The 14,739-nt window shown below is 37.8% G+C and overlaps 1 protein-coding gene across 1 annotated transcript; it reads left to right on the forward strand.

Annotated features, from left to right (window-relative positions):
* Window positions 1-5,881: 5,881 nt before the first annotated feature.
* On the forward strand, window positions 5,882-6,399 carry LOC115977994 (non-specific lipid-transfer protein 2-like). The gene has a single exon (XM_031100025.1). It carries the CDS (start codon window positions 5,894-5,896, stop codon window positions 6,245-6,247), a length of 354 nt encoding a protein of 117 aa, XP_030955885.1. The 5' UTR covers window positions 5,882-5,893; the 3' UTR covers window positions 6,248-6,399.
* Window positions 6,400-14,739: the final 8,340 nt, after the last annotated feature.

Raw genomic sequence — 14,739 nt, forward strand, 5'->3', positions numbered from 1 at the left:
GTCGTGCACCAAACTTTGGGCAACACGACCCCTTTCACCTTTATCCCAAACCCATACATAAGTGCTCGTGGGGAGCGGCTTGTTATCCAACTAAAACTTGGGCTGCCATGCTTGCGTTGCTTGGGAAGAGGACTCCATGCTCGCCTCAACTTGGATTTGTGGCTCTTGAATGACAATACTGCTGGATGGTCGGGGAGGAGTCCAGGCCACTACATCTCCTGGACAAGTAGAAGTATGCTCGGCAACGCGTTGCCTCTTTCGGGTTCGTTCGGTTTAGGGAGGAGGTGGAGGGGGAGGGGTTTGACCTTGGCCCTGAGATGGTTGCTGTTGCACGGCCTACCTTGCACCAGGCACAAAACGGTCTATAGTTATGGTCTTTCGAGTCACCATATCTCCACTATGATCAGATTTGGTATCAGAAAGGTTAGTAATATCAACGGCAAGTTGATCGGTTTCCTGTGCGGGAGCCTCGGGTTTAGCAGGTTCTTCGGGTTGTGCAGGTTCCTCTTGGACGGGAGCTTCTTCCTTAACAAGTGCGTGAGCAAGTTCTAGGAGACGTTGGGACATGCGCTTTGTCGACTCGTCCTGCAACGGCGCGAGCTTGTCTGAACAAGTATATCGCCTACCTAGCTCCCGAGCTTTTCCCATTGTAAATATCGGCGGAAGAAAATTTGCGTGCCGAACGTCAATGTATGATAAGAGGGGGCTGTCAACCAAAAGTGCTTGCTTGAAGGGCTGCTAGTTAGAGTAGATAGGTTCGACTTCGAGAATCAGATGGGATGCTCAGAGTTGCTCGTCCCAATGAACAAAAATCTCGGACCAGAGTACAAAGTTCAGATCCCTGACGTGGACCACCCTGTTATCTGGGATAAACACTTTGCCATCTACAAAAAAAAAAAATAAATATATGTACAATAAGATGAAGCACGGCGTCAGTATTCAGATAAATAAAACAACCATAAGTGGAAAGACAGTTAAGTTAGAAATCAATACGAACCCACTTCACGCCGTGAGAGGGGGCAGGGGACTTCTCTGACAAACCAATTGCTATGCACCTGGATGAACACCCTAGTTGAATTCCTATTAGAATCAGGCAGGAATGATATCAGCTGTACCCGCATGTCTCTAACCTTTAAGTAATAGTTTGTACTTTTATTCCTACACTACTGTACATGTGGTTTATATCATGGTGGTTTAATTGCAAACTGAATGTGTGGTTCAACCTACTAACATAACTAACCACTCGGTAAAAATTGGGGGGAAGTTGGTCGGGGCAAAGCCTATAATACCTAAGTGTATTGAGTAAGAGAGGGTCCACAGGAAACTTAACCCCACCCTCTAGAATCGCCATCAAGGGAAAGAAAGTAGTATGTTCCCCTCTGTGGAGAGCAATCTCGCTCCTGTGGCAATACGCCACTTTCACATCATTAGGAATATCAAACTTCTCCCTAAATGTGGCTAAAGATGCCGTAGTGTTCAAAAGGAAAGCATAACCCATCTTAAAGTTTAGGATTGAAGGAAGAAACTCAAAGAAAGCTGAAGTAAAAGGGAGAGGTAGAAAACTTACTTTGGGCTCTAAGAAAGAAGGGGGCTTTGGACTGATGAATAAGCGCACAGATGAATGCTCGGCAGAGAGAAAATTCAGAGAATGGAGAGTGAAAAAGTGAAAAAATGATTTGTGATAGGCTATTTATAAAGGCCGAAGGGGAACGGGCAACGTCCAATAAACCTCAGTTAGCGAAGAAAATTTATAGATGCCTATGCCAACTGACATGCGCGCTGCCTCGGTTCACGAACCGTCAGGCAATGATGACGGCTGAGCCAAACTGCTCAGAACAGCATGCCTTTTGAGAGCTCATTAATGGATTTTTGAGGCCACCCATGCTTCCACCTGTTAACCTACTCAAACGTAAATGCCTTTTGGATTCCTTGATTCTTCCCGGTAGCCGGGCATGAATCAAGGGGGGGGGCTAATGTATGGCACCAAGGTACCCAGATCCATTTGGGCCTTGAATTCTGGCCCAGTAGTGTGGCCCATGGCCACAATCTCTTTCTACCCAAAACTCTAGTCTAAACCCACACCAACTGCAGGCCCAAGTTTTGCCACCTGATCCTTGCTCGGCAAATCATTCCCGAACACTAAAGAAAGAATAATGTCCAAATACACCATCCATAGCATGCTCGGCAGTGTCCAGGAAACATTGTTGCCGGGCATGCTTGCTAGAGTTGGAACCAAGTTCCAAGGCCACTTTCACCACATTCCACTCTCACCTAACCATCCACTTACAACTGATGATATTGGACCTCCAATTGCACTAACTATGGCAGTAATCATGATCCCTCCACTAATCTAGAGCTATAAATATGAGATGTTGGGGAAAGGAAATGGTTGTTGAAAGGTTCCCAAGAAAATAGGGAGTAGAGAAAAAGAGTGATTCAGGAAGAGAGAGAGAGAGAGAGGAGCAACTTTATTGAGTCTTTGTGCTAAGAACAACTCGAAGTAGGAAATCCTAAACCCACATTACAAATAAGTTGTGAGCCCAAGTAAGGTTAGGCCCAATAGCCTCATTTCAGGCACGCACAATATATATATATATATATATATATATAGATGATTTTTTATAAAAAAAATTATTTCATAATCTATATTTATTTATTTATTTTATAAAAGCTTCGACTTACATTATATGATGCGAATTTATCATTAACATAAAATAAGTTTTTTGGTTGTTTTATTATCCATTTTATTATTCAATTTTAATCATATTATTGAAATATTTTGTTTAATTTAAATATAATTCTTTATGAAGTTATGCATAGCACGGAAATTATACTAATAAGAATAAAATCTTGAGGAAGTGCGGAGAAGATGATTATTTGTATAGAAGATAATATGTTTGAATTGCAATGGTGTCAATATCAATAGGAAAGGAATTATGATTAGTTTTATAAGCACATTGAATGTCCTTTTGCTCGCAATATGGCAAAATGTAACTCTATGGTGGCTTAATTCTATACAAGTTGTAATTAAGAAAAGTAGAATATGAAAATGTAGCCACAATACCGGTGATGCCTATGTAGAAGGTTGACTAAGGCATAGGCTATGATGCGCATGTTAGAAAGGGTCGATGATAAAGATGTAAGAGGATGAGCTGCAACTTTCAAGAGCTTATTAATTGTCCCAACTCCTAACTCCCAAAGTCCAAACAACCCAACTCCTAACTCCCAAAGTCCAAACAAATCAATAATTTCTATATCCAAGTATGCTAGGCCTGTCCACAGGTCGGTCCAAGTTGGGTTTGTCCCTAACTCGAAACCGACTCGATCAGTTCGGGTCTTTTATTTTTGGATCCACTACTGACCAGTGAAAGGAGTCGGTTCTTATAAGCACATTGAATGTCCTTTTGCTCGCAATATGACAAAATGTAACTCTATGGTGGCTTAATTCTATACAAGTTGTAATTAAGAAAAGTAGAATATGAAAATGAAGCCACAGTACCGGTGATGCCTATGTAGAAGGTTGACTAGGGCATTGGCTATGATGCGCATGTTAGAAAGGGCCGATGATAAAGATGTAAGAGGACGAGCTGCAACTTTCAAGAGCTTATTAATTGTCCCAACTCCTAACTCCCAAAGTCCAAACAACCCAACTCCTAACTCCCAAAGTCCAAACAAATCAATAATTTCTATATCCAAGTATGCTAGGCCTGTCCACAGGTCGGTCCAAGTTGGGTTTGTCCCTAACTCGGAACCGACCCGATCAGTTCGGGTCTCTCATTTTTGGATCTGCTACTGACCGGTGAAAGGAGTCGGTTCTGGTGGTCGGACCTTCTTGGATACCAGTCGGTTCTCGGTCGAAGTTGCTATTTTCGAAACTATGTCAGATTTTGCTGAAATCCACCAAATTTGGTTGAGATTGGGTCGAATTTGCTGAGATCTGGCTGGATCTCGAAGAGATCTCGGTGGATCTCAACGAGATCTTACCGGATCTCAATGAGATCTTGATGAATTTCAAAGAGATCAGGTTGAATCTCAACGAGATCTCGCCAAATCTCGATGAGATCTTGCCGGATCTCAACAAGATCTCGGTGGATCTCAAAGAGATAAGGCCAAATCTCGACTAATCGGACTAAAACGATTGGCAAAACACTCCCATTGGTGGAGAACGACTACTTTTGTGGTGTAAATACGATCAGATTGGTTGAAAATCGGTTTTTCATGCTCAAACCCGTCAACTGACTTGTTGGTATTGGGTTTTGGGGGCAAAGGCTCACCACCAACTGTCACCAGCGTCAGGTCGGCTGGTTTTTGGGCTGGGTTGGTCGAGTACCAGGTTTGGTTGGACACCTCTAAAGTATGCAATCTAAGCGAACTTAGTTCTCACGACGGCTAAGTAGTTTTTTCATTTTTTATGATGACCAAAAATTTATGGTTCCTAGGCCATGGTTGATACTTTTTCCCAAATGGATTTGGAAAATCCAATCTTCTATGGTTTTGGTAGGATTTTTTTAAACCTTTTCAATTGGATCTTAAAGAAAAAGGCCAAATTTTTGTACTATTCTCCTATTATTCTATTTTATTTCAACATCCCATTTCAATTTCCTTTCATTCTTCTTTGAGCACGACCTCCATTAATTTTAAGAAATTTAGTCCTATAAGTGAAGTTAGTTTCATTTCTAAACATTTTATACAACATTGTGATAAGCAAGTAGCAATTTTTAGAATATATATATATATTCTATAGGAAAACCCATTGTTGGTGTATTTTATTGTTTAGGAATAAGAGAATAGATTCATCTGAGAGATGTGGATAAATTTGGGTTGCAGTGCATTGTATTGAAAATTGGCATTTTTTAGAAATGAATATGTAATGCCTGTACGTAAAAGTACTGTTCGTTTATATCTCAAAACTGATTCTGAAAAAAAAAAAAAAAACCTAAGATTATATCTCAAAACTAATTTTCAATCCCTCCTCATGTTATGCCACAATCTGCATGAACTTCGTTTGGTTGAATTTAAGGCTAGGAGGCTGTTACTTAAGTCAAGTATTAATTTCCGTCAGCTCAAGTAATACTCTTGCAATCTTGCTTGACTTTAAGAAGACAAAGTTTTTTTTTTTTGAGGAACTTTAAGAACACAAAGTTGAAAGTTCATTATAAGGATTAATCAGGAAGCGGGATGCTTGAAACTTTTTGGATTCCTTATTTTGTACTATTTTAATACAACTTTTATAAAACAATTATAAAATTAATTAAAAAAATCAGTTATATTTTACCTTTCCTATAAACTTGTTTTAAAAGTTTTTTTTTAAACGAAAGCTTTTATGAGATTCGTTAACAAAATCTTATTTATAATATGAGTTTTCAATTAATTTGCAAGACTAAATTATACAATATTACAATCCCATCTTTCTTTGTTTTTTATTTTTTGGCATTAATCCCATCTTTCTTCTAACTTAATTCTATTATCTATAAGATAAGATATAATATATTATTATGTTTAAACTTGATTTACTAATAAAATAGACTTTAAACTCTATTTTATTTTTATTTTTTGTAATTTATAGAATCAGTATAAACTTGATTCGGTAGCAATTTATACCAATATTAAAAATATATAATTTTTTTTTCTTTTTTTTTTCATCCCGAGTTAAATTCCAACGGGATATTGTCTAAATAATCATTTCTAAGATTGAATTATAACATTATAGCATCTTAGATTTAACGAACTCATTCATACGAAGTCCTGGTCAAACAAACAAACAAAAAAAAAAAAAAAAATGAAGCTCATTCATACGAGGTCGGACCTACCCAACAACCTTATTCCATTCAAGCGGTGGACCTCCGTTACTTACTGCTTCTATAAATTGCAGGGGAGGCCTTATCCAATACCCATGTACCGTAGCCTATCTTCTCTCTCTCTCTCTTTCTTCATAGCTAGTGTAAAAAAGTTAAGGATGAAGAAAGCTTCATATGTTGTACTCTGTGCAATGGCGGTGGTAGCCATGCTTCTATTTGAAGCACCACTGATGGCAAAGGCAGTGACATGCAGTCCCTTGCAGCTGAGTTCATGCATAGCGGCCATCACATCTTCAGCACCACCATCTAGCACTTGTTGCACCAAGCTGAGGGAGCAGAGGCCATGCCTTTGTGGGTACCTCAAAGATCCAAATCTCAGGCAGTATGTTAACTCTCCTGGTGCCAGAAAGGTCGCTAGTACTTGTGGTGTTCCCTTCCCTAGTTGTTAGGTTATAATTATTATGCATCTTTAAAGTGATTGTACTGGAAATATCCATATCCTATAGGAGTAATTCTCGTGGTAAAAATCAATGATGAATAATGTGAATGTTGTTCACAAGTACTAGTAAAATATATTCAATGAATAAACTTTGTACAATAATGAATTTTATCCTATGCTCTCTCTCTCTGTCATGGGTATGAGTGTGATTATAACATATAATATTTTAATTTATAAATACGTTTGGTTTCACCGCTTCAGAAATATTCAAAGCATTTGTTCTTGGAGACGAGAATTAATTGGTTCCCCCTTTTCTCCATTTTCTTTCCAATCAATGATAAACCACAATTCTTCATACCCCCCAAAAAAAAAAAAAAATTGATTAAACCACAAACCTTAAGCCCACTAAAATCTAAATGCTGATGATGCGAAGCAGCACCATTGCAAGTTAATGAGCTCAATAATTGCAGCAGGATGCTTCAGTGTCAGAATGTTATCACGAGTCACGACTTTGATTTTCAAAATGGACGTGTCAGAGTGATAGAGGTCAACTCGTGGGAAGGAAGGGCTGGTAGAATGGGCAGAGAGTGAAAGGAAAATATCTGAACTAATAAGTGACAATAGAAATTAGGAAGAGAGACATATTATTATCTAGGATAGTAAGAGTCTGATTGATAGAGAAGTTTAAGTAATATTATTTGTATTTTTTTTAAATATGTGTAGGTAAAAATATGTGTGAAAATGTGTATAATATTGTTTAAAAACTGAAAATGAGTTGTTTAACAACTCTACTAAACAGGGCCTAAATATCTTCTTAGATTAGTTCGGCATCCACTGTTTTACAAGAATATTTATAATTGATACAGAAATATACACATTTATTTTTTAAATGGAAGGTAGAGAAAGACTTTATTAAAAAACTAAAACAACTGGTATACATTAGACATGGCAAAACGGGTCATAATTTTCTGACCCGACCCGAAAAATACCCGACCCGAACCCGATTTTTTTGACCCGAAGCAAAAACGGGTTGACCCGTGACCCGACCCAAACCCGAACCATTTTTTTAAAACTTTTTTTTTTTGGTAAAAAAAATAGTGAAATTAAGACAATATTGGTTTAATTGTTTATTGTGAGTTTTAAGGAAACAATTGATACATTTACATAACTGCATGCAAATTAATTGAAAAATAAATGGTTGAGCATTCTGTAATGAGTAAAGATTTTTAGATATCAAATAGCAAAGTACATGCTAAGATAATCTGGTTACAGTAAAGTTAAAAACAAATTTAAAATTGTAGATATGTGTGAGACACATTCACAAGTGTGAAAATAGTAAAGCCAAAGTATCAAATTAGCATAAATTATGAATGCTTAGATCTATTTTTTAACAATTTATGTTCAAAATAAACGGCTTTTCAAAATAAATTATGATATTTCCTAGAGTGTGTGCTGCTTAACAATGATATGATCTTCATAAAAGAGACTAGGTATAAATAAGTAAGCAATCAAACTTTAATGTATATCTCAAATTGAAATAGAGTGTCAACCACAATTGATAATAGATTATAAAATTAATTTTTTAAAATTGTAACTTTCATATATGTTTTTATTCTTTATCAAATGAGTTATCCAATAAATCATTTGTAATTTTTTTTTTTTGGAATGTTGATATTGTGTAAAAATAAAACTTGTATATTTGTTTTACTTATCTTTGTGTTGTTTTGTTTTAGATAGCAATGTTAGGATTTGTATAATTTTAAAATTATTGAATAAATATTAATAAGTTTAACTGAGTTTATTCTTGATATAAGCCAAAAGCCATAACTTCTCACTAAACTAAACTAAGTAGTAGTGCCAATTTGCTGGCCCAACCATTATCTTAGTATTAGCCCACATTTCGACATGCCACAAACATTCCGCACAGCCCTCTGGGTTCATAACTAACCTTAACATAACAGATAAAACGACACCTAGATTAACCTTGTAAAGTAAACTAGAGGTTGAAGATCGTCGTATGTATGCTCGACTTCGGGTTGCCGGTGCTATAGGTAGGAGTACATTATGGTAGGATCAGTCACCCAGGCAAATCAACCCTCCTCCAAGACGAATTGTGCTATGCCCCCCCGATCACTATAGAGGGAAAGAGCTGCCTGGTGATCCCTAGGTTGCAACACGTCCGGTCGTTAACTCCTCGCGCGGCTGCCGCCGTTTCTAGGACCGTCCAACAACAAATTCTTCTTTTTGAAAGCCAATTCCTTCTTCCATTTCTCAAAGAGAATGTTATTTGGCCAAAATAATGCATTTTACATCAAGTAATATGTTGCATAACTATCCAAATGGCAAATACATATTGTTTTCTTTATAAAAAAAATAAAAAATAAAAAATAAAAAATTTCATGTGAAAATGCGGGTCAACCCGACCCAACCCGACTCGACCCGCAACCCGATTGACCCGAACCTGATTTCAACCCGCTTAAAATGACCTGTGACCCGTTTTTGACCCGTGACCCGATTGACCCGACCCGACCCCGACGCGACCCGCCTGTTTTGCCATGTCTAGTATACAGTCAGAACAGAAAGCTCCCTAAACCAAACAAAAAAGACAATTACAGAAGGGAGACAAACTACAAGCGATCCTTGTTGAACCTGATAAAGAAAAAAAATGTGCACATTAATTTAAAACATGAATGTGTATATATATATATATATATATATATATATATATGAAAATTTTAAATGAAAGAGTATCATTACGGTATTATTAAAAGGGGTGAAAGCATATTGTCCTCAAAAACTCATCAAAAGTCGAAATAAAAAGTACACAAAATATTGCAAAATCACCCCTACATCCAGTTAGCTATCATCATGGTCAAATTTTTGCGTAAGTCCTTCAAATTTAGTAACATTTGTATTTGTTAGTTCTTTTATTTGAACTCTCTCTATCTCTTGACTTAGTTCCCCATTGTCACAATGGTGGTGGTTCATACTTTATGACTCATATCTGAGGGTTGCTTGATCTTGACTTTAACCACACTCCTTCAACAAAAGGTTGCAGATCTGGCTATGGGACGTTGGTTGTTAATTGTGGGTAGTTATATGAGTGGTCAATGGTTATAGTAGCTCTAAAGTCCCTCAATCTCGACCTCAGCTTGTTTTTTTTTTTTTTTTTTTGGGGTCTATGTGATCAGTTTACTTTTAGGATTCGTTTGGATATAACTTATTTTTACTGAAATTGAAAATTGAAAACATTGTATCAAAATAATTTTTAAATATGTGAATAGTGCCGTGGGACTCGTGAACAATGCATGAACAGTGCACTTTATCTTCTGCATAGTGAATTCATGTGATATTACTGTTCACACGGTGAAAAAAAAAAAAAAAAAAAAAAAAAAAAAAAAAAAAAAAAAAAAAAAAAAACGCAAACGTGAAAACGTGCCATTGATCCAAACACTAACTTAGTGAGCTTTTGAAAAAGTTTTATTTTTGATTGGGTCTTTTGATATTTTTTAGATTGCTAAATGTGAAGTATCCATCTTGTACAATCGAATGAAGGTTATAAAAATAAAAATGTGTGTTATTGTTTGGGGGATTGAGTTTTAGCGGAAAATTTTATTGTAAAATATTTATTATATGATGTATGGTAAAAAAATTTATTGTAATTTTCACTTGAGTCCACTACTATCAATACTTTTATTATGAACATTTTTTTTAAAGGAAATATTATGAACCAATTACAAGAAGTCATATTAACTTTTTATTTTATTTTATTTTTTCACTTTTTTTTTTTTAATAAAGTTTCAGCTTATGGTGTTTGCTTTTAATGATTGTGCTAATTATCATTTGATCAAGACACCAATAGGTTTTTGGTGTGGGCGAGAATTGAATCCCAAATCTCTTATTCAATCATCCAAAACTTTACAAGTTGAGTTAATGGAAAACCACTATTTTTTCACATTAAATGTTTGTATGGTTCAATGAAAATTGAATGGAAGAATCAAATGTTCAAGGAATTATTTATTCATTACACTATAGCTAATATAGATGAGAAAAATTAATGAAAGCCCTAAGAGCATTGGTTTAGAAAATATTTTTATAAACTTTCTATGAAAAAAGAAAAAAGCAAATGATTTTTATGATAGTTTTTTATATTTCTCATAAATTGGTATAAATGTTTTACAAAAATAGTCTATTAATAAATGTTCTATGAGCACCCATGGACATGATATAGATTAGGTTGACCACATCATAAATGCGGTCTTTTTTTTGGGGGGGGGGGGGGGGGATTGCTAGTGGGTGGTGTAGGATAAGGGGCCTAAGATTATATGTTAGGCCTTGGGCCTTGTCTGAGGACGCTTATTGGTCCGAGAACAGATAAAAAGTAATGAAGATGTAAGACTCAGAACTTCACGAGCAAGCTATGAGTGAGAAGGCTTGGGAAGGTAGGCCGAGGAGAAGTATCTCCTCTGCTAAGCGAAGCAGAGGTCAGAAGTGTGTTCCATCTTCTAGAGTGACATTCTAGGAATTTCTAGCGATAAGGATGTGCATCATGAACGTACAGGACAAATGGGAGCTGTGAAATATCTAAGAGAAAGCTGTTGCCATCGCATTGAATGCTCTGTAGCTAACTCTCTGGTCGCATTAATGAGGAAGTGATATCTGAACAGTACTTTTCAGTCTTACAGCTACTCCCAAAGATTTCAGGAAGGTGCTGATGGGACAAGGATCAACACCAAAAATCTAACGTACATGTAGAGGGTGAAGATGAAAGAAAGCAGAGAGTATAAAATAGAAGGAAGACCCAGATGGAAGGGGATTGGAAAATTGAGAAAGAAATAATGTAGCAATAAGAGCTGTACTTGTAATCAACTTCAAGAAATATATATAAGAACCGATCTCTTCGGACTGTTCTGATGACTATTTTCTTTAGAAAAAACCAATCTATCTTTACCTTATTATCATTTGGATCCACTATAATTGCTACCCAACTCATTATAGCCTAATTTTCCAACCCACTCTCTACAAATTCATTGTATTGGGCTCTTTGGGCCTATATCCTTTTAATTTTTGGGCTTAGGACCCAAATCCAATCCTTACAATTGGCACCGTCTGTGAGAACTTCCTGTGTTCTACTGAGCTTAACATTTAGTTATGGTAGGTTTATGTCCAAATCAGGTGGAATCTATGGGGTCCCAACGTTAAGATCATTTCTGTTATGCTCTAAAAGTTTAGAACAATTGGCAAATCGTGAACATAAACTTGTCTAGATATATCTTAAAGTCTATAGGTATTATTAGACAATGCTCAAGGTGATTCAAGTCAAGATTCAAGAACATACAAGCTGCAGGAAGAAGATTTCATAATCTGTCTGGTTTGATCAATTGAAAGACAGGCTCGATCGATCGAAAGTCGTATATGAAGAATTTTAATTAAGCCCAAACAGCAGTTCAAGCCCATTAAGGATTAGGGTTTCTAATCTACTTCTCCCAGTATATAAAGGAAACCCTAAGCACATTTTTATAAGGCCTTTCAGAGAGAAAAGAGAGTGCCTTTTTTGTATTATGGTTTTGTTCCTAAAAAGCTCTCTCATGTCTTCTACCAGTGTTATTCCTTGAAGAATCTCAAGATTCGGTATTGTAGAAGTTGCCGCCTTCTCTAGTCATCAAAGGTGTTGATGATCTAAACCTTCAAGGGTGGTCTTGGAGTCACAAACAGGAGAGTTTGTGTTGCTAAACTTTTGAGTGGGATCTCAAAGTCACAAACGTGGGTGTTTGCATTTTGCAAAATCAAAGAAAGAAGGAGTCCGTGGTCTCGGAGCTTGCACGTGGTCATGTCAGTAAGTTTCTACTAGTGGGTAGCAATAGGATGTTGGTGGTCTAAGTCACTATTGTAAAACTTCAATTCTTTCTAGTGGATTTTCTTTTTACCTTGAGGATAGCTAGGTTAAATCTTCTCCAGGTTTTTTACCAGTTTGGTTTTCCTAGGTTATCATATCATTGTGTTTTTTATTTTCAACTGCTATACATTGATATGATATATTTGTGTTAACCTAGATCTGATTAATTTGACTAAGTAATCACTTGGCTAATTAACTAGGTTAATCTTCTTGTATTTTAAGGGGTTTAAAAACTAACAATTTCCTCTATCTTGAACGAAAAAGGGACCGGGAGGAAAGTGTGCATATCACCTATACTAGTAGGAGTTAATCTCGAGGTGGGAGCCACATCTCCGATGAAGAGAATGCTAGAAACATGCAGTAGGAGATAGATCATTTGCGGAGGAAGCTACATCCTAAGCAAAGGAGAAGGACTCATTCAAGCTCAGAATCACCCTCTAATGATGATGGTAGTTACAAGCCCAGGTTGAGGACTCCTCCTAATGAATTTTTCTCGTGTGATAAGGACTACCATCATGAGCACAGAAATAGGAGCTCGTCTTGCAAAGGCCTGGGAAACGACGTTATGAGCAAGGCGTTGAATGAAATTTCCAGATCGCTTTCACACACAGAATTGAAGGAGGAAAACTTCCTCAGCGGTTTACTCAGTCAATGTTCACCATGTACAATGGTAGAACAGACCCTATGGAGCATGTAAGTCATTTCAACCAAAGAATGTTTGTCCACTCTAGGAATGAGGCCTTGATGTGCAAGGTGTTCCTGTCCAGTCTAGGGCCTGTGGCAGTGAGATGGTTTGATGGCCAGGGAGCAGGTTCTATAGATTTCTTCAAGGAACTTACCCGGACATTTGGATCTCTTTTTATCACATGCAGTAGGATTCCTCTGCCTTTAGACTCCATGTTGTCTATGACCATGCGAGAAGGGGAGACCTTGAAAACGTACTTAGACAGATACTGAGAGATGTTCAATGAGATAGATGGTGACTTTAATGATGTTGCTGAAGAACTTTCAAGGTCGGCCTACCTGTTGAGCATGGTTTGAAATTCTTTGACTGGGAAACCTACTAACAGTGTACGTCAATTCATGGACCGAATTGATAAGTATAAGCGAGTTGAGGAAGACCAACAACAAGGGAAGGGGAAGGCTAAGGTTATCCCTCAGGAGAGGAGGGATTTCAAGTCGGACCGATACAACAATAACTGGCCCTGGAAAGACTTTGTTGGGTAATCGGGGTTTACCACTACTCAAATGGTTAACACGGTATTCCGAGAAAGTACACCAAGTCTTGGAGAAAATCAAGAATGAGCCATTCTTTAAATGGCCAAATAAGATGGGGGGTGACCCCATGAAGCGCAATTATAGCCTTCATTGCCAATACCACCAAGACCGAGGGCACACCACAAAGGATTGTAGAACTTTGTGGAATCACCTAGAGCAGCTTGTCTGAGAAGGGAGGTTAAAACAATTTTTGTATTATCCTAGTGGGCAAGGGGGCTAAGCAGGATTGGAACCTCGGAGAGATGCTTCTTCGAGAGCCCCTTTGGGTATAATTAATGTCATCCTCGCTGTTTTGGGGAGGACTGGTTCTCATCCGTCAAGGGTGATGTCTGTGGCTTGGCCACCTATCGAGAACTCTAGCCATGAGCCGAAGAAGGCTAGGATGGAGATCCGACTAGTGTTGAGCTTTTCAGATGAAGATAAGGTTGTAACCATACAACCACATGATGATGACTTGGTGGTCACCCTCAGGATAGGGGGGTATGATGTGAAAAGGGTGTTGGTGGATTAGGGTAGTGGGGTAGAGACTATGTATCCTGACTTGTACAAGGGGCTAAAATTGAAACCGGAGGATTTGACAGGTTATGACTCACCCCTGTTGGGCTTTGATGGGAAGGTTGTTATTCCAAAGGGTCAGATTAGACTACCCATACAAGCAGGCTCAGAGGTAGTGGAGGTGGATTTTATTGTGGTGGATACTTATTCTCCCTACACAGCCATTGTAGCACAACCTTGGCTTCATGCACTAGGGGCTGTTTCTTCCACCCTCCACTTGAAAGTGAAATATCCGTCTAGGGATTAGGTTGAAGAGCTAGTTGGGAGCCAGTTCATGGCTAGGCAGTGCTTGGTGGCCACCATTATGCATTAGCCTGAAACTGGGTCCTTAACCTCCACTAAAGGGCTTATAGCAATTAAGGACTCTAGTGTCACCCATGGAGGAGACAGTCGAGGGGGCGAAGTGTAAGGATTTAGATAAGATTGTGGTAGATGATGATTCGGAAAGGTTTTTTCAGGTCGGAGCTCAACTGCCTCCTCAGGAGAAGAAAGAGCTGATAAAGTTTCTCAGGGGGAACATTGACGTGTTCGCGTGGAGTGCTTACGAAACTCTTAGGGTGGATCTGAATTTCATCTATCATCATTTAAATGTCAATTCATCCGTCACCTCCAAAAGGCAACCACCTTGGCATTCATCTAAAGACTATTCTGATGCTATCAAAGACGAGGTGATAAAACTTGAGCAAGCTTGGGCTATTAAAAAGGTGTTTTACCCTAAGTGGCTAGCCAATACTGTAGTAGTGAAAAAGAAAAGTGGCAAGTGGCAAGTGTGT

The sequence above is a fragment of the Quercus lobata genome, chromosome 2 (assembly GCF_001633185.2).
Source record: "Quercus lobata isolate SW786 chromosome 2, ValleyOak3.0 Primary Assembly, whole genome shotgun sequence".
Taxonomy (NCBI): Eukaryota; Viridiplantae; Streptophyta; class Magnoliopsida; order Fagales; family Fagaceae; genus Quercus; species Quercus lobata.